The 24,025-nt window shown below is 37.8% G+C and overlaps 1 protein-coding gene across 3 annotated transcripts in view; it reads right to left on the bottom strand.

The window, feature by feature from the left end:
- Positions 1 to 5,837: 5,837 nt before the first annotated feature.
- The window catches only part of CPSF2 (cleavage and polyadenylation specific factor 2), a 27,494-nt gene continuing 9,306 nt past the window's right edge, over positions 5,838 to 24,025 (bottom strand). For all 3 annotated transcript variants that reach the window (XM_048853346.2, XM_048853347.2, XM_048853348.2), the window contains 13 exons: positions 23,488 to 23,647; positions 23,275 to 23,380; positions 21,928 to 22,057; positions 20,413 to 20,528; positions 19,614 to 19,801; positions 18,809 to 19,099; positions 17,398 to 17,498; positions 16,769 to 16,969; positions 15,927 to 16,079; positions 14,741 to 14,966; positions 12,564 to 12,866; positions 7,855 to 7,989; positions 5,838 to 7,745 (listed from right to left, as the gene is read on the bottom strand). In XM_048853346.2, the coding sequence (XP_048709303.1) occupies positions 7,653 to 7,745; positions 7,855 to 7,989; positions 12,564 to 12,866; positions 14,741 to 14,966; positions 15,927 to 16,079; positions 16,769 to 16,969; positions 17,398 to 17,498; positions 18,809 to 19,099; positions 19,614 to 19,801; positions 20,413 to 20,528; positions 21,928 to 22,057; positions 23,275 to 23,380; positions 23,488 to 23,647 (2,203 nt within the window). In that variant the 3' untranslated portion in view covers positions 5,838 to 7,652. The remainder of the gene's footprint in view (positions 7,746 to 7,854; positions 7,990 to 12,563; positions 12,867 to 14,740; positions 14,967 to 15,926; positions 16,080 to 16,768; positions 16,970 to 17,397; positions 17,499 to 18,808; positions 19,100 to 19,613; positions 19,802 to 20,412; positions 20,529 to 21,927; positions 22,058 to 23,274; positions 23,381 to 23,487; positions 23,648 to 24,025) is intronic.

The raw sequence follows: 24,025 nt of genomic DNA, 5'->3' as shown, positions 1-24,025 counted from the left end.
TTTACATGGGACTACCCCTTAAGTGACCCCATTGGGTTTATATTAAGAAGATATGAAATCTGGCAACGTGGTTAAGAGCGTTTTTTGACAGCAGCTCATGATATCTGTGGTCTACGCTGACTGCCTCTTGGTTTCAAGGTGGAGTTTAAGGTCCTTATTTTGACCTATACAGCCCTAAATGACTTGGGACTGTCCTCTGTAAAAGCACAGCACATGGAGAAAAGCAGTCTACCATAGTTATGAGCAGCAGCATGGACTGAACAGGAGGTCCCTGAAAAGGGCTAGTGGGAAAGGGTTTACTGTGAGGGGTCCTCAGCTTTGGAATGTGCTAAAATAGTCTGGTTTGTTGACCTTATTTATACTTGGCTCTTGAAAATTAAGGTCTGTTTGGGGATGGGATCTTTTAAACAAGTTGGCTTGTAGGTTGGGTATTATTGGTGGCTGTTGGTCACAAAGTCACAAAGGTTTTATTGTCAATTCAAGAAAACAAATTCTAAATTTCTTTAGAGCTATCCATTTCAGGATCAGACCTTTCATAAATTTGCCTCAATCTAGAAAATATGCATGGAGAATGTAAGAATGGCTACACCAGCCCAGTATTTGGTCTCTGACAGTGGCCAGTGCTAGGTGCTTTAGAATGAACAGAACAGGGCAATTTCAAGTGATCCATCCCATCATCCAGTTCCAGTTTCTGGCAACTGGAGGTTTAGAGACACCGGGAGCACGGGGTGGCATCCCTGACCATCTTGGCCAAGAGCCATTAAGGGACCTATCCTCCACATGAGGATTAGTAGTGCTTAATTAGGTACAATTTATGGCACTGAAATCAAGAATCCTTTCTTTGCTGTAATTCCCATTTACCAGACTTGCAGTACAAACTAGCCTTTGGAAGGCAATTTTAGCAGTTGCTTAGCTCATTATCGTTCAGCTGTTGAGCCACAGCTCCAGACTACATCACTACCTAAGAGGATTATACAACAACAGGTGATTACTGCTTAAACCTCTCATACTGAGCTTGTCACCCATAACATTTTAGGTTTCTATGGATACCTCTTTTCAAGGAAAACAGCTAATGGTTCAACAGACATCCCACTTGGAAAAACAAATGTATTTTTACTTAACATTTTACAGTGGCAAATTATAATTGTCCATAAGTGTAGTTTGATGGTGCATAGGTATGATTAAAATCTAGTCCCCTAAACCTCCATCCATGGATTTTTAAAAATGCATTTTTTAAGAGACAGTGGTACTCAAACTGTGGGTCGGGACCCCAAAGCGGGTCGTGACTCTGTTTTAATGGGGTCGCCAGGGCTGGCTTAGACTTGCTGGGCAGCAGGGTTGAAATTACATCCCACCAGCCGGGACTGAAGCCCTTGACCTTCCACTTTGGTCCCCTCCACCCAGGGTGGTGGGGCTTGAGCTTTGGCTCCCCCACCCAGGATGGCAGGGCTCAGGCTTCAGTCCCCGCTCCTGGGATTGTGTAGTAATTTTTGTTGTCAGAAGGGGGTCGCAGTGCAATGAAGTTTGAGAAACCGTTTTAAGACTTATCCTCTTCTGCATTTGCTAGGTAGCAAATCTAAATATACATTATATACATATTTACAATACAAATGTAAAATACCTAATGAATAATTGTAGCGGTTAAGCATGTTTCTGGGGAAATAAAAAGTGGAGGAAAGGAGATGCCAGGAATCACCCAACAGCAAAAGAATATCTTCCTCAAGGTTTTCTATGTCATGAGTGTTTGTAGTATAAAAGAATCTCAGTATTTAAGAATATGGCTGACTTATTTAGGGGGAACAAACCAACCAAATTTGTGTTAACTCAGGTAACTATATGGCAGGGACTAAACCCTGGGTCCCTTGAATGGAAAGATTCCCCAGCAGTATGTATGTATGTATGTATGTATATAAATAAATGAATGAATAAATGAATAAATAAATAAATAAGAGTGTGTGTGTGTAATTGCATGTATTTTTTCTCCAAATCTTTCCCCCCAGTTTACTAATATCAAAATGTTACATACAAAGACATGGATCACCTAAAGCCATCACTGAAATGCAACCACCTTTGCAGTACAACGTGACAACTAGGCAATGCTACACAAAATAATTTTTAGGGCAGGGAAGTGAAAAGTAACTTATAAAATTAGGGAAATTTAGGAAGGCAGAATGCAATGATCTCTTCCATAATTTGTCAATGATGGGTCATTCAATATGTTATACATCAATAATCCATAATGTGTACCAACCATTATCTCACGCAAAATAAGACGTTTAGTCTAGTTGGGTATTGTATCTTGAGGAAACAGATTTCACCATAGAAAATTCTCTGTAAAAAGCTTCACTTATTACATAGGTGTACTCAACCTTGCTGGAAACAGAGAGAGAGAGAAAAAAGCAGCATTTTCTAAAAATGAGTATATTTATATCTCAGGCTCAGTTAATTGCCCAATTCTGTGTCTATTAAATGCAGGAGTCACTATTGTACAGATTCTATTACAAAACAGAGCCCCAGAATAATGAACACTTGCTTTTGAACCAAAAATGTTTATTCTTTAAACTCAGATGTCTTTTCAACCAGAAAGCTTCTCTGTAACACAGAAAAAGGTCTTTAGACCTCCATATTTATAACCTACCTTACACTGATAGTTTCAAAATTCTAAATATTTTAAAAGATTATTTTGATGAGTAATGTCATTTACTGTGTGGAACTGCCATTAATTTAAACAGTAATCCCTGACATAGATGATTTGGGGATTGAGCCGTATACCACAAATCACCATCCAATTAAAAAGAAAAACCAAGCTCTCCCCCACAACCATTATTTTTAAAGGGTGGAAAAAACCAAACATTGTGGTGCATGAACTAAAAAAAAAACAAAAACAACAACAAAGATTTCATCCTCCTGCCTGGACAGATGTCTATAACAGATTTTTAGGCATAAAGGCTTTCAATTAATTGAACAGGTTTTTTTTTTTTTAAATCAGTAACAACCATGGAGTGTAAAGTACTATACGAGCTTCTAGCCCTTTTAATAAATAAATAAATAAATAAATAAATCTGAGGCTTGACCTTAAAACGTTCTCCAAAGGCAAAATGCTTCCTTTCCCAATTGAAAAATTCACACTTTTTTGGTGCCATGCTACATCAGAGTGGTTTTGATTCAGCACAGTATCAATGAGTTATGGTAGAACTTTTATTACAGTTGGGACCCAAAGGGGTTGTCTCTTTGCTTGTTTATACCAAATGAAGAAGTGTCTCACTACAATTAGTTCAGGAGTAGCAGACATCTCAAGTTTCCAGCACAGTTTTAGCAAAGGATTGCTCTCAAGTGTTCTCATAAGAACCTTGCCATTCCAGTTTAATACTAGGTATATTCTCCTTCCCTCTGTTAAAACTTATTTACTTTTTTTCAAAGGCTTCCCTGAATCTTTTGCCTTAAACAATTCTCAATATTGCCCAAGGCGGGGTGGAGGGGATGGGGCAGATTTTCAACTTTGGCAGTGTGTACTTGAGTTGAGGTAAAGCAGAATGCAAAAAATGAGCCTTTCACCCAAATGAAAGTCATTTAGCTTCAAGGTAAACCTCAACTTAGGTGATGGGGACCGATGATTATAGAAATCTTCAGTACATTTACATATTAAAAGGCAGGGTCCTACATTTCTTTCCCATAAAAAAACCCCTACTTACTTAAAATTCCTTCATGGTATTTCCTCCAAATTCCATGAAGTGATGGTAGGCAAGGAGAGGAGAATGAAGAAACTGGGGTTCAGCCCCCAAGTACTGCAGATCTCTCATCTGCTGCCAGGGCTGTGCCTCCAGACCTTCTGTCCTAGTCTCAGCTGTGGAAACAGTGATGTACCACCAAGAAATCCTAAGACTGCAGATGAATCATAAGCATAGAGCCTAATTCTGCCCTCAGTTACTTCCAATGAAGACAACAGGGCTAATAACAAAAGTAATCGAGGGAACAGTTTTGCCTCAGAAGATGCATGAGCCAGAAAGGATACAGCTTAATATTCAGAGCTTACATAGAAGTGGCAGGGCTGGCATTTTAAAAAAAAAAAAAAAAATCCTTTTATTTGTGAAGTGGGGTAATTTGGTTAGGAATGCACTGCAGTTAAAAAAATGGCACAGTTGGGTTCCTTGTTTAAAGCTAGAAGCACATTTCAAAATAGAGCATGATTTTATCTCCAGTAACAGATAGTTTCAATTCAACCTCTCCTTATTATAAGATCATAAAAATATAAGATTAGCAGGGACCCTGAGAGATGATCTAGTCCAGGGGTTCTCAGTGTTTTGTATTGGTGACCCCTTTCATAGTGCAAGCCTCTGACTGCGACCCCCCACCCATACATTAAAAACACTTTTTTATATATTTAACACCATTATAAATGCTGGAGGCAAAGCAGAGTTTGGGGTGAAGGCTGACAGCTCGCCACCCCCCATGTAATAACCTCGTGACCCCTTGAGGGGTCCCAACCCCCAGTTTGAGAACCCCGATCTAGTCCATTCCCTTGAACTGAGGCAGGACCAAGCATACCTAAGACCATCCCTGACAGATCTTTGTCTAACCTGTTCTTAAAAACCTCCAGAGACAGAGATTCAACAACCTCCCTTGGTAATCTGTTTCAGTGCTTAACTATCGTTACAGTTAGAAAGGATTTCCTAATATCTAACCCAAATCTCCCTAGCTGCAAATGAAGCTGATTACTTCTTGCTCTACGGTACGTGGAAATGGAGAACAATTGATCACAGTCCTCTTTAAAACAGCCCTTAGTTGATAGTTGAAGACTTATCAGGTCCCACTCAGCCTTCTCATCTTTAGACTAAAAATGCAGGATTTTTTTTTAAACCTTTCCTCATAGGTCAGGTTTTCTAAACCTTTTATCACTTTTGTAATTCTCCTCTAGACTCTCCAATTTATCCACATCTTTTATGATGCCCAAAACTGGACATAGTACTCCAGGTGAGGCCTCACCAGTGCTGAGCAGAGCTGGACAATTACTTCCCATGTCTTACATATTACTCTCTTTTAATACACCACAGAGTGATGTTTGCCTTTTTCGAACCTGGATCACACTGTTAGTTTATATTCAATTTGTGATCTCCTAAACCCCCCAGATTCTTTTCTACAGTACTATGACCTAGCCTGCTGTTTCCCATTTTGCAGTGGTGCATTTGAGTTTTCCTTTCTAAGTATAGTACTCTGCACTTGTCTTTATTGAATTTCATCTTGCTGATTTCATATCAAGGTCCTTTGGAATTCTAATCTTGTTGGTCAAAGTGCTTGCACCCCTCCCAGCATAGTGTCACCTGCAAGTTTGAATAAGCATACTCTCCATTCCATTATCCAAGTCACTAATGAAAATACTGACTAGCACTGGACTCAGGACAGACTCCTGTGGGATACCACTAAATAAGTCACCCTGTTTGACAGCAAACTACCTTGGAGTATGGTCTTTCAACCAATTATTCACCCACTTTACAGTAATTTAATGTAGACCACATTTCCCTAGTTTTCTTATGGGTATTTTGTGTGAGACTGTGTCAAAAGCCTTATTAAAAATTAAGATATTTCCATCTACTGCTTCTCCCCCAAACACTAGGTCACTCATCCTGTCAAAGAATAGAATAGAGAAGAAAGTACAGTAAATGTTAATTTCAAATTTACACTGCCAACTTAATAAACTGTTATTAAAGTGAGATTGTTTTGTTTTAAGAAATTTTCATGAACAAAAAATTATGGAATTAAAAAGTAATTTGCACAATAAATTCCAGCAGTATATGTTGATGTAATCTCTCTTACCCCCAGGATAAAAGCTCCAGAGTCAGTTTACCTATGTGAATGTTTAGGTCATGTTGCAAATGGACTTCTATCAGAACAATGGTTAAAGGTGACATTTGCTGACAACCATCCAACAGTGATTTAGATTTACATGCATTGAAAGTAATGTTTTCTAAAGTGTTGGCTAAACTTAAAAAACAAAACCCCCCAAACAAACCAAAACAAAAAAGAAAAAAAAAATTCTTACCACATTTTGGTAATTATTTCTAGTCAGGCATGTGTGTGTATCAAAATACATATATTTCCTCTCAATCATATTTTAGAATGCATTACATTTTTACATCTAGTATCAGAAGTTTTTGAATGCTTATCCCAGTTTTCTTTTAAGTTCCTATTCCAACTTTTAAACAGTATAAATAGGCAACATGAAGAATAGCTATACAATGCCTAATAGTCAAGAATGAAAAGAATAGCTATACAATGCCTAATAGTCAAGAATGAACAGCAAACTAATCTGTGCTTCAGCAGCAGCCCACAGAGTTGGTTTTTGCCCATATTTCATTAAAAGTTTTGTTTGCTTTTTTTTAAAATAAACAAATGAAAGCAGAACTCAAGTTTAAGCCACCGTTGTTGTAATAAATGAAGAATAATTTCAAACACTGATTAAAACCAAAGGTTGAGAATAAAAAAGTAATTTCTGATTAATAGACCAGTGCTCTGCATGTGTTCCATCACTGTTTTCTGTTCAGAAATGTAAGAAGTTAAGTGACCCAAGACTGTTCATATTCAACTAAAAATCTAACAAATTTTAGTACCAGTGGCTGTAATCCCACTGCCAGCAATAGGAAAAACCAAGTACTATGAAACCTGGTACCAAGCAGATAAATTCACATAGTCAAGAATTCAGATGTAAGGACAGAATACCTTCCTGAACTCACCTCACTGTGCACTACTTATTATAAGTAACAGAATGCAGGTGTTTTGTTTTTTTTCTTGAAAGTATTAAAATCAAAATTCACAAAAGATAGGTATAACTGGCGTAACAGATTGTAACAACTAGAAGTTATGCATATATACATATACAGTAGCGAGAAAATGCAAAAACATGTGGTTAGCAGATATGCCAGACAACCTTTGTTTTTCCACTCATTCTGTATTTTAGAATGCGTTACATTCTAAAAATGTATTTAACCTTATAACATTTTAGGACTGGCTTTTTGACCCAGGAAATTGAGATTTTATTTCGGAATATCTTATGATGTACTGTATCAATCGGTAGCATGAAGCAGTTACAGTATTCACAAGGGTGCATATTAACCACTGCAGGAAAGTCACTATTAAGAACTTGGCCAATTTTCAGTGGCCTAGAAATTTTTTTGCTGAAGCTTCTACTGTTCAGTAGAAGAACCTCCCCACAAAAACCAAAGACAACCTTTTCTGATATTTTTAAAATAGGAAAACAGATTCTTTTTATATATTTGCATTCTTAGGCAGAGACTTGGTATGCCATGTCACGTCAAAGAGCATGTTTATGACCAGTAAAATCCTTCTTGGAAGAAAGTTCGTAAAGGAAACTGTCAATCTCAATTATAGCATACCAATTGTATTTGCAACAATATTCTTTAACAGCTTGAAAGCCAGCAATGTGGAATGTCCCAAGGGATGTCTTATATAGAACTGTGGTAGCAATTATTTACTTGTTTAGGTTAGTTTACTGGACTTTGATGTCTAACTTTTCTGAACAATCAGTATTCTCTGTAGAAATTAGAAAACTACAAAAAGATACCCACAAAAATAAAAAGGTAGAAATCTCCACTGTCTTTTAAAGTTCAAGTAAAGACATCATCTTCACAGCATCTCCATTAGACAATGGCATACTGCTCATATAAAAGATCTCTTATTCTATAGAAGTCCTGGCAAAGACAGCCTTCCAATCCAATGCGCCCTGTTTCAGTCTGAAACAAAAAACATACTTGAATCTATTATCTGTACAGTGAGGTGGTTAGGGAGATACACATAATGTGTTGCATATATTCTATATAGCTTTAAAAACAACATACTTACCCTACGAACAGCCACTAGGTTGTTGCACACAAGCACCCCTCCTACAAATTCAGCTTGAATTCCTTCTCGCAGAAGAACTTGTTTAAAATCAGACAGTCTTGGCTCATTCATGAAAACAGACTGATGTCCAATAACCTTTCAATGAATAAAGTACAAAAAATAAATCTTCTAAAGATTTTAGTAAAACATTTTTATTAAGCCTTTATAATAAAGTAACTGAGCATATGATTGGAAAAAAATATTCTAGGGCTGTCAAGCGATTAAAAAAATTAATCGCGATTAATCGCACTGTTAAACAATAATACCATTTATTTAAATATTTTAGGATGTTTTCTACATTTTTAAATATATTGATTTTAACTATAACAGAATACAAAATGTACAGTGCTCAATTTATATTTATTTATTACAAATATCTGTGCTGCGAAAAACAAAAAAAAATAGTATTTTTCAATTCCCCTAATACAAGTACTGTAGTGCAATCTCTTTATCATGAAAGTTGAAAATACAAATGGTGAATTATGTACAAAAAAACCCTGCATTCAAAAATAAACCAACGTAAATCTTTAGAGCCTACAAGTCCACTCAGTCCTACTTCTTGTTCAGCCAGTCACTCAGACAAGTTTGTTTACATTTGCAGGAGATAATGCTGCCCGCTTCTTGTTTACAATGTCACCTGAAAGTGAGAACAGGCGTTCACATGGCACTTTTGTAGCAGGCATTGCAAGGTATTTACGTGTCAGATGCACTAAAGATTCATATGTCCCTTTACACTGCAACCACCATTCCAGAGGACGTGTCCATGCTGATGATGGGTTCTGCTGGATAATGATCCAAAGCAGTGCAGATCAATGCATGTTCATTTTCATCATCTGATTAAAGATGCCACCAGCAGAAAGTTGATTTTCTTTTTTGATGGTTCGGGTTCTGCAGTTTCCACATCAGAATGTTGCTCTTTTAAAGACTTCTGAAAGCATGACTCCACACCTCATCCCTCTCAGATTTTGGAAGACACTTCAGATTCTTAAACCTTGGGTTCAGTGCTGTAGCTATCTTTAGAAATCTCACACTGGTACCTTCTTTGTGTTTTGTCAAATCTGCAGGGAAAATGTTTTTAAAACGAACAACACGTGCTCGGTCATCATCCAAGACTCCTATATTATGGAAATACATGGTGGGTAACACAGAGCAGGAGACATACTATTCTCCCCCAAGGAGTTCAGTTAAAATTTAATTAACGCATTATTTTTTTAACAAGCATGTCCTCTGGAATGGTAGCCAAAGCATGAAGGGACATACGAATGTTTAGCATATCTGGCATGTAAATACCTTGCAATGCCAGCTACAAAAGTGCCATACGAACGCCTCTCTCACTTTCAGGTGACACTGTAAATAAGAAGTGGGCAGTAGTATCTCCCATAAATGTAAACAAACTTGTTTGACTTAGTGATTGGCTGAATAAGAAGTAGGACTCAGTAGACTTGTATGCTCTAAAGCAGGGATTGGCAACCTTTGGCACACAGCGCAACAGGGAAATCCGTGGGCAGGCCAGGACGGTTTGTTTACCTGCAGTGTCTGCAGGTTTGGCCGATGGCAGCTCCCACTGGCCACAGTTCGCAGTTCCAGGCCAATGGGGGCTGTGGCAAGTGGCGTGGGCCGAGGAACACGTTTTTGAGCGCAGTTATGTGACAAAAATCTACATTTGTAAGTTGCACTTTCACAATAAAGAGTTTGCATTACGGTACTTGTATGAGGTGAACTGAAAAGTACTATTTCTTTTGTTTATCATTTTTACAGTGCAAGTATTTGTAATAAAAAATAATATAAAGTGAGCACTGTACACTTCGTATTTAGTGTTGTAATTTAAATCAATATATTTGAAAACGTAGAAAAACATCCACAACTAGTTAATAAATTTCAATTGGTATTCTCTTGTTTAACAGTGTGATTAAAACAGAGTTTAATCACGATTAATATTTTAAATCGCAATTAATTTTTTTGAGTTAATAGTGTAAGTTAACTGTGATTAATTCACAGCCCTAATTTATTCGATTTCCCCTTTGATAGGTGTAATGATTTTAAGGCAGCCTCCTCACGAGCAACTCCTGGTCTGTGCTGGGATCCTAGACCTGCGGGACAGGGCATGGGAAACTCTGGTTTCCTTTTCAAGCTCTGTGATCTTGGGAAAGTCAGCTGGGGTGAGATTCTCACCCAAGCTCAAGCCCTTTTATGCCAGATGAAAGGGCCCTATAAACCTTGGATCTAGCCAAGAGAGGATTTCCCCCTGCGTAGGTACTGTGTAAGACAGCCATAAGGCTCCCTGATAGGACCTGCTCACAAGCCCTGGGGCAAGGGGTGTGCTGGGAGCAGTGCCCCGACAATCAAACTGTGGTTCACAGCACAGCCCAGGGAGGCTGCCATAATTTAGACAGCCCTAGGTGCCTTCCTAAGTTATGCTCCAAGGGATACAGAGGCCCTCAGCAGTACTGGTTTGAGAGGGTACAAAGGTGGCAACGTACCTCCACCTGGCCTAAGAGTTGCAGCACAAGACCTTACCCTTAACATCTGTATGTCTCAGTTTTCTCTATTTCTTAAAAGGAGTTAATGATATCTACCCAGATACACAAAAGTATTTGAGGACTAAGGACGAAGAGTGCTATAAGAATTGCACTGTCTGATTCTCTGTTGGTCAGTTAGGTGCTTCTTTTTGAAATGATATTTGTGCATGTATCTATCTTTAACTACATAAGATAAGGAAACATTTACCACAGTGTCAGATGAAATTTAAGAGTAAATCCAAGGAGTGATACCAACTAGGGCTGTCAATTAATCACAGCTAATGCCTGCGATTAACTGAAAACAAAATTAACACGTTAATTTTTTTAAACATATCAATCGTATACCTCTGGGTGGAGGTGAAGAGGCATTGGCAGTGAGGGGGCTGAAGCTCCAGCTCGGAGCCTGGTGTGGGGTGGAGGCTTGAGCCTGGAGCCCCACGCGAGCCCCGAGGAGCCCCAAGCAGGGCTGAAGCCCCAAGACCCCTGCCTATATTTGAAAATATAGAAAACATCCAAAAATATTTAAATAAATGGTATTATGTTACTGTTTAACAGTGCAATTAAAAATTAATTGCAATTTATTTTTTTAATCTCACAATTAATCGTAATTTTTTAAATTGCTTGACAGCCCAAATACCAACTGATTTCCAAAGTCATGCATGGTAAGTGCACAGGTCACATAATAAATAAAAATTTGTATTGCATCAGTACCTAGAAGCCCCATCTGAGATCAGCATCACATTGTGGTAAGCACTGTATATTATACATAATAAAGGGTATGTCTACACTACCCGCCAGATTGGCGGGCAGTGATCGATCCAACAGGGGTCGATTTATTGCATCTAGTCTAGAAGCGATAAATCGACCCCTGAGCGCTCTCCCATCAACTCCTGTACTCCACCGCTGCGAGAGGCGCAGGTGGAGTTGACAGGGGAGAGGCAGCAGTCGACTCACCGCGGTGAAGACACCATGGTAAGTTGATCTAAGTACGTCAACTTCAGCTACGTTATTCACATAGCAGAAGTTGCATAACTGAGATCGATCCCCCACCCCCTAATGTAGACCAGGGCAAAGAGACATTCTCTATCTTGAAGCGCTCACATTCTGAACAAAGAAAGCAGTAGCTGTGGAACAACCGTAAAAATCAGACATGAAAGTTGCGATATTACAACAAAAAAACTTCAAAACCAGACTCCAGCGAGAGACTGTTGAATTGGAATTCATTTGCAAATTGGATACAATTAACTTAGGCTTGAATAGAGACTGGGAGTGGCTAAGTCATTATGCAAGGTAACCTATTTCCCCTGGTTTTTTCCTACCCCCCCCAAGACGTTTTTGTTAAACCCTGGATTTGTGCTGGAAATGGCCCACCTTGATTATCATACACATTGTAAGGAGAGTGATCACTTTAGATAAGCTATTACCAGCAGGGGAGAGGGGTGGGGGGAGAGAAACCTTTTGTAGTGGTAAACACCCATTTTTTCATGCTTTGTGTGTATAAAAAGATCCTCTATACTTTCCACAGTATGCAACTGATGAAGTGAGCTGTAGCTCACGAAAGCTTATGCTCAAATAAATTGGTTAGTCTCTAATGTGCCACAAGTACTCCTTTTCTTTTTGCGAATACAGACTAACACGGCTGCTACTCTGAAACCTGACACTAAGGGCTGGTCTTCACTACAGGGAGATAGATGCTGCTGCAATCAATGCAGCAGGGATCGATTTAGTGGGTCTAGTGAAAACCCAGAGAGCGCTCTGCTGTCGACTTAGCGGTTGACCTCAGTACTCCAGCTCCCCGAGAAGAGTAAGGGAATTCAAGGGGAGAGCATCTCCCGCCAACGCAGTGCAGTGAAGACTGGGGTAAGTCGACCTAAGCTACGTAGCTGGAGTAGCGTAATTTAGGTCGATTTACCCCCATAGTGAAAACAAGCCCTAAGACACCAATTTACAACATGAACAGTCCGATACTGGAGGCCTTATTCAAGCAAAGCTCCTGACTTTAATGAGGCTTCTACCTGAATAAGTGCCACTTAAAGTCAGGCTCTAAACATTGAAAAAATGATACCGGAAAATCATCCCCACAAATATAAGACAAAAATCAGCACAAATATAAGAGAGCATGTAGCCAAGGGAAGGCAAAAGCTTTTCTACCTCATGTGGTGGCAGTGGTTCTAGAGTAGGGATGATCTCGCTCTCCTCACATACTTCCTTATCATCATCATCAAACAAACTCTTCATGGCCTTTTGCTGTGCAATAACACTGGACTCAGAAGAAGGCATATCCACTTGCATTTCCAAGTCTTCTCCATCTTCCCTCAGCTCTCCTTCTTCCAGAATGACTCCTGTGTCCACTTTTGAAACCCGCATGTCCAGGACGCCATCTATCCAAGCCAGTTCTGCATCTTTCGCTTTACAGAACTGAAGGGAGCTGACCAGAGAATCTTTTAACCTGACCTAAGTTGCACATAGACAAAAACTGTAATGACTTATTTACATAAGCAAACCTGACAGCACATTTCACAGGCTCTTAACACCAACTTTTTAAAAATTAATAATTTCCCCATACATTATGACACCATGTTGTTTGAATCCATCACACTCTTTGGAAAAAAACCCTCCAGCAATAAAGCACAACACTAAGTGACAGAAGAGTACACATGGCTTGCACCTGACAATTGGTTTGGAAAGCAGCAGAAAAAAAACAAACAAATATTAGTGCTCTTTCTTGGTAAAGATAAGCAGATCAGACTGTGGCTTTTGAGGGTTAAGGTGAGACTTTCGTTGTAACTCCCCTTTTCACATATTTTTAATCTGAAATATTTTTCTGTAGCGCTAAAACTATCCTTGATTGCTCTTGGTATGTTTAAGAACAGTTCCTTCTGCTATGTTTGAATTATTGGAGAGATTTAAAAAAAAAAAAAAAAAAATCAACCACACAACATATCAACTTTGCATTTAAATGGCACTTATGTAGTTCTTTACCAGTCATGATGGGAAAAGATTAAATATCTAAACCTTAAGTGACTAAAACATCACTTTTAACCACATTCAATTGGAATCTAAGATATTAACAGATTCCAGTAAAAACCTGCCTTTTTTGAGACTTCACGGTGGCATTGTATTCCTTGGCCCAGATGATGCTGCTGTTGGGATCAAGTGTATGAAGGAGACTTGCAAAGGTTTCATTATAAACACACACCATAATCCTCCCAAAAAATAAATTTGATTTCTTCTTCATTTTCTGATGCCCCCACCTGTTTCTTTTTCAGATGTTAATACTGCAAAGGTATGAATTAGCACTGTGCAGAGAGCAGAAAATTTGTTTTGTGACTGATTCTGAAATTTGACTTTCTTCTGAATGAGACTTGAAAGTTGTAAAGTTCTCCATAAAGGAAAATTCCAAAAAAATATTTGTTTCAGGTCCATCAAAACATTTTCCAATTTTGACATTTTTTATTATAATACAAAATAATAGGTTTTTTTCAAAATGAAAAATCAGAATGTTTTATTCCAGAACAGTTGAAATGAGACATTTCAATACTGTTTGAACTTTAACCCGGTTTTCTTCCAAAGTCAAGCAACAATTTCGAGAAGCATTTCAATTTGGATTTCCATTGGAGTTTCTCCAACCAGCTCTCACATGCTCTCATTCATACCCCACTTCCTTCAAACTGAGGTGTGTACTCTTCTCTCTAGCCCCATTACCCCTCCATTAGATCTCTGCTTCAAAGCTTAATTGGAACCATTTATAATGCTGACATGCTCAGGCAATTTCTCTAGTTTTTCTTCATGTTACACACAGACACACAAACACACAGAGTAGTGGTATAGTTAAGGTTTTTAGTAAAATTAACTTGCTCTTACTTGACATGCATATTTTCAGTTACTATTGGGCTATTTCTTTTGCATCCAAAACTCTTACAGCAGTTTCAATAAGAAGTTTGGATATACAAGAAATGCAAGACTGGGACTCAAATGCATACCTAAATATATACAATGTGTTCAGCAGAGCAAGTTGAATGAGATACTTTCCTTTTGCACTTTATAACTGCAGGCTTAAATATGTAATCTTAAACTTCTATTAATGTAGTGACTGCATTAATAATGTGTAGGTATAACATAATATCCACATGATTATAATGGAAATGTTTCCATCTTTCCCCAGAAATAAAAGTTAATTCTCTTGCCTCAATAGGACTAGATGTAAGTGATCATAGCATTATCTTCTTTCCCTCCAAAAGGCACAGACAAATAATGACATAATCTGATCAATGTAGAGCTCTCACATCCCTCAGTACTCATATAATTGACAAATCCCACCATCTTACCTGATAGATGTGAGTCTCACTGGTTGCATCTACAGTTTCATGCAGTTTAGGCATATAAACTTTAATATCTTTCCCACCAAAAGCTCTGCAAGACTCTGAAAGGTCCTGGCTGGCCTCAGGTGGACCATGGACAATGATCAACTGTCGTGGCTTCATCTGGTTAATGATTTTTTTAATGGAGTCACCATCTGAGCGTCCTTCATAGTCTATGTATGTAACTCTGGCTCTAATTTGATTTAAAAAGAAAAAAAATTCTTAATGCTTTATGTTCTAAATTTAGAGAGAATAATTATGTTGTCTTATTGCTGTAACACTTGCTTTTCCTTTCCCATTCCCCCTCCTGCCCAATACCACATCATGTATAAAAGTAGACTGTAAACTCTTAGGAACGAATCAAATTCTGTGCCACCTCCAGGAGGAGCAACACAAAAGGTGCAGCCCACAGGAAGCTTTAAGCCACTTTGTGCCTTCCTGACTCCAAAACAGGCCCCAACCTAGTTTAGGCAGCCCAGGGAGGTGGGTCTGCTGTAAGTTACAGAAGCCTCCCCCATGTTGCTTGCAGCATAAGCCAGAATGGCAGTAGTTATGTGCACTATGCCCCCCAAAATGCCAGAGACTGCAAGAGGAAGAGGGTGGGGAGAAGGCCACACTTCGGCCATATATGGCAGCCCAATGCAGTGTCTGCAACAGTGGAGTTCTCCCCCAGCCTCTTTAAACCACCCAAGCACCATATGGGGAGGGAGAGAGGGGGGAGGGAAAGAAAGGGGCAAAATTTTCTTTTGTGTCTTTTCATCTGTGCTACAAGGCACCTAGCATCCTTCCGGGTGCCATAAAATAATGACTAAATGCTACATTAATGTAGGTTTCTTTCAATTAGTTTTCTTTACAAAAAAAGGATTTAATAGGTGATACTTGAAATACACACATCTCTTTCAATGATTTTCTACCCTTTTCATAAACGTAAAAAAAACCCCAACAAATTATCTTCCAGTTCCCCAGAAAAATCTCCCTCTGAACTTGGGGGGAAAAAAATAAGAAGCCATCATGAAGTTTCAGCCTGAAAAATATTTTTTGAGAAAAAAAACCATAAGCAACTAAACACTGTTTACAATGCATCAGCCATTTCAGTTGTGAATCCCTGACAAACAGTGCCCTCCACCTGTAAGCTTATCTAAAAATCACTCACTTTATTTCCATTGATTCCGTTGCGGAAATACATTTGGTAGGAACATCTGATAAATCTTGGTCCATAGGCTCATCTCCATTTGTCAGACCAGATTCTAATTTACTCTTTTCTTCTTCGGTTGCTTGAAGCTCTGGAACTAGGAAATCCTCAGGCCTAATGTTGAAATTTTTAATTATTTGTATTAAAGTAGCACCATGGTTCTAGGTGCTATACAAACCATATTTATTATTACACTATATTACCACTGAGTTGCTTTACAATTAGAAGTATGTAAGTTCAGCAAAAATGCTTTTAAAATTCCAATCTCTAAACATGCTCAAGGATATTCCACCCCAGATTAACTATATTTCTTCCAGATTAGTATCTTTTAGATATTTCAATTTCTCACATTTAAAATCAGCCAACATTCTGCAAGATTCTCTCTCTCTTTAGTAGGAGTTCCTTAAAAGGCAGATAGAAACCGCTGGCTTCCGGGAAAGAGGATGTTTTCCCTCCTTTTCATTTTAAAGTCATTTATAAATCAGATTGTGGAAGTTAAACAAAAATCAGGTTCCTGTTGAACAGAAAAGAATTTAATCACTACTCTCTTCTCAGATAAAGAAAGTGCCTAGAGAGGCAGCATGATTTAAATGGACTGAGCATGAGGAAAAAGGTAGGAACTTCTTAATTTCAGTCCTGGCACAATCACTAATTCTCTGTGGGACCTACAGCAACTTGTCTTAATTTCTGTCTGTTATCCTTTGTCTAAAGTGGGGATAATACCTACTTCACAGGTCTGTCGCAAGTGCTTCAAAAACAAAACACTATACAAATAACATTACTATTTTTTCCCCCGCACATACTTGATAATCTCCCCATATTCATCCCATTTAATTCTTTCTTCTGGGGCTGGAAACATTGGATAAGACTTCTTGGCCTGTTTGAAGAAGCTTCCTTTTCGGCTACCTTCACCTTTCATCATCAAGTCATGCTTAGTTTTATGCACTGATGGCTGATCAATATCCTCTTCAACATCACTCTCATCACTGGAATCAATATCTGCCCTGAAATGTTACCCCAAAATGCACTTTAAGGTATTTCTTTTAAGTTTCATTTTACACACCCATCCACACACACTTAAAATGAAATTTTATACTATATATCAAACATTTGCTGGCCATTGCCTGCACAAAGACTGTCACAGGCCTAATTTTGCAATTAATGAACATTTAGAAACATTTAAAAGCAGTTACTGCTGGAGAACTAAGATGGCTTACAAACTTTAGAAAGCATTTGTGATTCTCAAAGAGAGTTGAAAGGGACCCATTAAAACAGAACTCCATAGCTGACTAATGAATGATCTGACATATTTTCACCTATGGAAGCTACAATATTCAGTTATTTCCAAAAGGTGGTAAGGAATCATACTGGTTACTTGGAGGCTGTGTCTTTGGCATTAAGAGCCCACTGCATTAATAGGAAATATACTTACTCTTTGGACTGTTCTAACTTTTTCGCTGCTTCTTTCTTTAGTTTCTCCTTTTCTAGGTACTCCTCAAGTTCCTTTCCTTCAAGTTTTACACGTTTCCTCAACTAAAAAGAAAAAAAAAAAGAGTGTGTGTGTGTGTGTGTGTGTATGTAAAAATATAAAAGGAGGGGAAAAATTGTATTAGGGTAAGCAACTTCAAAAAAGCTGTAACTTTTATTTGGAAGTTTTAATACCCTTTCAATTGCACTGTTTCAAACTTTTACCCAGTCATAATCAATATCAGGATACCAAAGTGATTAAGGCTACATTCTGTATCCACATTGAGTTGAGTAGTAAACTTACTCTAAAATGGAAATAAAATCCCTAGTACTGTTAAAATTGAGCAAATATAGTATTACCATGCTGAACAATAAAATAGTCATAGTAAAACTGTATTAAAGATCAACTGATTTACTTTACAGAACTCCTAAATAGAAACTGATCTTCATTCAGTAACTTAAAGTGCAGGAATTATTTTTTCCCCTGCTTTCAGTAACTGAATAGGGCAAAATTCACCCCCCCCAATAATATTCGGTGTTGGTATTCTGCTTTCCCTGTCTTTGCCACTGATAAACAAGAGCAGAATGCCAAAGTTGAATACTATTATAGGGAACAGCAGCAAATTTTGCTCTGGCTTTAAAGAAGGCAAACCACAGTATAACTTATTCTAAATAATACTGTGTCCCGAGGACAATAATGCATGAAGTGTCATCCTATTCTTTTAGGAAATTATAAAAGAAAGCTGTAGAATCTATATGGAAATTGCTAAAGAACCCCCTTGAAGTCAGAGGTGTACACACTCCCATACAAACCATAAAATTTCTCAGGTGGAATCAGGGGCAGGTGCAGTATGAAAAATTACTGAAATCAGCTGTATAAGTCAACTGTTCCCTTTTATTTTCCACCCTTAATTTTATCTTTTTAAATTTCTTGTGTTATATTAACCTCACTCAGCTTGATTTTCTTTTTCAAGATGATTTTTTAGTCCAAATAGCTACTGCACCTTGACATCTAAAAGTCAACAGGAAACTGTACAATTACTTTCTGTTTACTGTAACATGGGTGTGCTTCTGTGATATGAAAGATTTTTTTTAGCAATTTCCATGCTTATGCTGCAGATTTTATAACGCTGCCCTTCAGCTAATATATTATAATTCCCTACCATAAAATCTACTTTTGATCTTATTCTTGTTTGACCATGCCATGCTTAACTATAACTACAGTTTGACACGTCAGGAAACGTGGCTTAAGAGTTCTCTCAGCAACTAGACAAAATTTTCAATAGCAGAATCAAAAAAGAAATTTAAGCTAGGTCTTGCAAACATTGCCACAGTTGGTAAACATCAAAAAATCTGAATTGTAACCTATTCCTTACCTCTATATCTATAACTTTTTCAGAAGGGTTATCTATAAGAAATCTTGCTAGCGTCCCAGGTGTGGTCCTGTAAGTTAAAATTACAGAGTTTTTGGAATCCTGACACCATTGTATAAAGAGATCTCTTGAAAACCCACATTCCAAATCAGGCTGGCTGGCAAGCACGACTTTTGGGCTAGGCACTCGAGCCAGGTCAGAAAGACCATGACACAATGAGAGATGGCGGAATTGAAATGGATTGTTCCTCTTGTCTTCAAAACACCTCATCAGTTTGTCACTCATCCACTCAACCTAAGGGTGGTATTGGAAAAAAGTGTTAAGTCATCTGTAGGATTTACATGGTACTTTGTAATAACTAAAACTGATGTACGAACTATATACTTGTACCTGACAACATTAAAAAATGCTCTTTTAGAGATTCTCAAGTTGACCGGTGCAGTATGCATACACATCAAATCAGTCTCTTTACCAATACCTCTTTGTGGGCGATCACATATCATATATATAAATTAAATATTCTTTATCACACCTGTAACCGAGGCTAACAGGTCACGTGGTACAAAGAAAATGGATTTCCCTGTCGATCAAGTCATACCACTGGCAGTATTCTGGTTGTATATTACTTGATGGAGGGAATTTAGATCATGAGTGCCCACTCTGGAATGGGGAAGTCAGCCCAGTAACACAAAAAACTTTCTTCATGTTAAAAAGAACTACATGCCCTTCGATAAGCCTATTGTTATCAAGCAGCATTAAGAATGAAAATAATTAGCCCATTCATAACTATTTTAATATCAGAACACACCTGTGATTTAGAAAACTCCACTACATTGTAGCTGACATTATTTAAAAGTGCTAAAGAGTAGACTCCTAATCCTGCATCTTTTGTTCTCCAAATCTGATCAAGAAGTTGGGCAAGTTCCAGAACTCTGCCTGCTGTATCCACGGCTATTAACACATTTCCATCACCTCGCAACGTCTCCAAGACATTGGCTGGAGTGGGATGGGAGAGGAGAAACAAAAAAATAAATAAAATCAAGTAACTGCACACTGAACCACAATTAGAAGAGGAGAAAGATTTTTATTTTCTCTACCAAACATCAACTATAATCAGAGGAAAACTAAACTCAAAGATTAACTGACAATAAGCAGCACTGAGAAATCTCAGCTTCAAAGAGATATTGATGCACAATTCCCACTGAAATTAATGGGAGCTGTGCCCCCGCCATAGAGCTTTGAAAAACTCAGCCTTAATATTTAATAGCAATTTCTTTTTTTAAATCCATTGTAATGATTTTTTTTTCAAATGAAGCACAAAGAACTATTGAAATTTACTTCCTTATCTCACAGGAACAGATCAGCTCAGGCTAGATCAAAACATGAAGTCTTTGAATCAATTTCAGCAAGCACGACTCAATCAACTTTTATCTGAAAATATGTTTATTCACAGGATCACTAGTGTTAGAAAAAATAAAAATAAATCAGAAACTTAAAAGAAAATTAAAGATTCTCAGTTTTCATGTATATTGCATTTGTTGTAGAAGTTTATAACTTAATTGAAAAACAGATATTTTCCATTACTACTGATTTGGCAAAATACATACTTAACAGTTGTTCATCTCTTTGCTTCCGTCTGGGTTGTACGTAAGTAGCATTAAAGGAATCTGTGATAAGCAGCGAAGGCCTGCTCAACATTTCCAGAGAACATCCATTTAAATGGCTGAAGAAAAAAGTTAGGCAACACTAGTTCAGTTTTCGTATTTCTATTGACAAGGCAAAAAAAGTCATAAGATTGAAAACTTTCACACTGAGAAGTATGTGCAGAACTGGTATTCCCCATTATCCGGCAAATTTTCAATTAGATTCTTACGGTCTTTTAACAACAAAAAACCTTGGGGGGAAAAAAGCCCTCTATCGTAGGAATCAGATGATACTTCTTAATAGAAAATGTACTAGAACATGGAGTTTATGATTTGGCTTCATAATTATGTGCTTATGCCATGTTTAGCAAGAACAGTTTTTTGTTAGGCCAAAAGCATGGCAACTTCACCCTGCTTTAATTTTCTACTTGTCATGCCTTTCCTTACCTGAAACCTCTCAGCACCCCTTAAATTTAGTTTAAGGCAAACAAACCCCAAATAATTTATGATGTTTTAAGTCTGCAAACTTCTTCCGCTCTGATTTTATTCTCATCTCCATTTGTCCCTTTAACACATTTTAATTTAAAACAAAACCTTCCTAGAGCACCACAGAATATAAGTTATCTTTTTTGTGGGAGTGGGGGGAAGAGAGGGGAGATTTGCCCTTGTCTCTCTTTTAAAGGATCTTAAACACTTCCACAAGAATCTAAATATAATTATTTCCTCATTTTAAGCACCAAGTCACCTATGTATTTTTTTTTCCATTTTCTAATAAATGTCTGTCCCATTTGACTTATTCTTGAATTACTTCTTTATGAGACCAGCTGTGAATACTCCTACAAGCAAAAATTTCCCTGTAATCACATTTTGATCAAAGGAGAAAATAAACACTGCAATTTCCCACAAATATAAGATTCAAACTCTCCTTCCCCCTCTGCCCCCCGAAGCCTTTGGTATCTGCATTTTGTACCTAGATTACTATGCAACATTTATGTCTGTCCCCACTCCCACGCATCTGCAGTCTTGATTACAAGTTGGACCATATATTGGCATTTAGGGGCTCATTAGCATGGTTGTTTTTCCCCTGATAAAAGGGACAGTTATTTATCATTGTCTCATTCTTCTTCTCCTCAGAAGATTGCTTCTTTTTATTTTTATGAAAAAAAGACACTATTTATATTTTTATTCTCCTTTTTCAACTGGGAGGAGAGACTTCTCCCTCCTCTCCCCAGCTGTAGCACTGGACATTTTCTGTTTCAAAACTTACAATTAAATTAAAAACAGGATTTGAGAAGGAAGAAACAGAGACCTTACTGCTCTGTTGTACACTGCCAACTTCACTTCACCTCAAACAGCTGGATTTGATGGTGGCTATATTTATATTTCATGCCAATACAAGTATTTATCAGGCACTGTTAAATTACATAGCAATACTAACTGAAATTTGGGAAAAAATATCATTTGCTGCGTTGTACGTACATCTCCCTCTTGTGGTTGAAGTCAACAGCATAAACAATTTCTTCTTCTCCATCTTTGACAATCTTCCAAATTGTGCCTCCTATCATATGACCAGCCGGCAGTGGTGTAATAGAAAGACCATGCCCTTTCCCTACAGGGACAGTATTGTAACCTCTCAATATTTCAGATATAGCATGCATATTACAATACATTATCCCAACCACACGGCAGTTTGAAATAAACCACTAACCCCAAGTTACTACTGACGGAGGAGATCATGTTAGGGAGGCCAGAAGTCATTATTCCCTTCAGCCTGAGTACTAACAATTGTGTAAGTACTTACATTACAAATATGACAAGTCAGGGACCCAGTTATAAGACAGTTCAAACTTTACATGACTTCTCTTTGGTTTAGTTAGTGTGGACAGGACTTAACTTTGTCCCAATAAATGGGTTAATGCCTTAAACCAGAGGCTCTCAACCTTTCCAGACTACTGTACTCCTTTTAGGAGTCTGATTTATCTTGTGTATCCCCAAGTTTCACCTCACTTAAAAACTATTGGTTTACAAAATCAGACATAAAAATACAGAGGTGTCACAGCACAGTTACTGAAAAATTGCTCTCTCATTTTTACCATATAATTATAAAATCAATTAATTGGACTATAAATATTGTACTTACATTTCAGTGCATAGTATATAGAGCAGTATGAACAAGTCATTTTTTGAAATTTTAGTTTGTACTGACTTCACTAGTGCTTTTTATGTAGCCTGTTGTAAAACTCGGCAAATATCTAGATGAGTTGATGTACCCCCTGGAAGACCTCTGCGTACTGCCAGGGATATGCATACCCCTGGTTGAGAACCACTGCCTTAGACTACTATAATTTGAGCAGAAATCTCCAGTACTCCTGTCCATTTCCTGAAGAACTTGCTTTTCTGTTTTTATTTGTGCCCCTTTTCACTTGGGGAAAATATGTAAGCAGCTGTCAGTAATGTTGCCTTCAATTAGATAACAACAAGACGTATTTTAGAGATATGGAAGATATCAGAAAAATAAAGATGAGAACTAAAACATAGGACAGGAGAGTCAAATTCAATCTGGCATAACCCTTACCAACTTCAATGGGAGTTGGGCCTTTTTCTGAAATGTAATCACTGGGGCAGATCCTCAGCTATGGGTGGTGCTTTGACAGCTTACACCAATGAGGATCTGCTACTCTGTGGTGCTACTGATCCACTTTTAGTGAGGCAGAGGACCTACGCCAAGTACTCTCCTCAAAAAAGCAAACTCAAGTTCAAAATGAAAATGCACAGTAACTCCATTAAAAGACAAGTCAGCTACTGCATCTTTTGCTGCATTTTTACCTTTCAAGTTCACAATCTGCGAGAACTTGAGCTGCTGTATTTTATCAAAAGCTGCATCTACATCATCCAATGTAAAGAGCGTGAAATCTTCTGTATTGTGGCGAGACTAGCACAAAAAGGAAACAAAGGAAAACATTTAAAATCCTGAGAATCATCTTCTATGAAACAGTTTAATAAATTAAATACATGTGAAAATATGAAATAAAAATATACCTGATAGAGATCATACATAAACATTTGTCCCATTTTATATACAGGAATGGTTGCATAAATAGCACAATTTAAACCCATTTTTCCAACTGCATACGGGAGAGCACCGAGATGTAGAGGATCAGGGTGAGAAAGAAGCACTGCATCAACTTGGTGTACATATCTAGGAGAGAAAAGGAAATATACGTGAAAAAAATTTCGGGGGGGGGGGGGGGGGGGGGACGACTTTGTGGTAACATCAAGTGCAAAACTGAAATGCCAAGCAGAAAAGAAATCACTTAGTTTTTCCCCAACAGAATGGGGACTTTGAACTAAGGAAAAGTTTTAATAACCATTATAAAAAATAAAAATTAAGGATATAATTTTAAGAAGCTCTGAAGTGACTTAGGAGCCTAACTGCCCAAGTCATTTTTCAAAATGGAACTTAGGATCCCAAGTCTCTTAGAGTAAGCTTTTCAAAACTGCCTAATTTTCTAATTTGGCAAACTCCAGACTCACAGGAATTGCATTACTACAATTTGAGACAGGTGATAACTAGTAA

The sequence above is a fragment of the Caretta caretta genome, chromosome 6 (genome assembly GCF_965140235.1).
Source record: "Caretta caretta isolate rCarCar2 chromosome 6, rCarCar1.hap1, whole genome shotgun sequence".
NCBI classification, from domain to species: domain Eukaryota; kingdom Metazoa; phylum Chordata; order Testudines; family Cheloniidae; genus Caretta; species Caretta caretta.
Note: the sequence above shows the minus strand (reverse complement) of the source record. Positions and strands in the feature narration are given on the sequence as shown.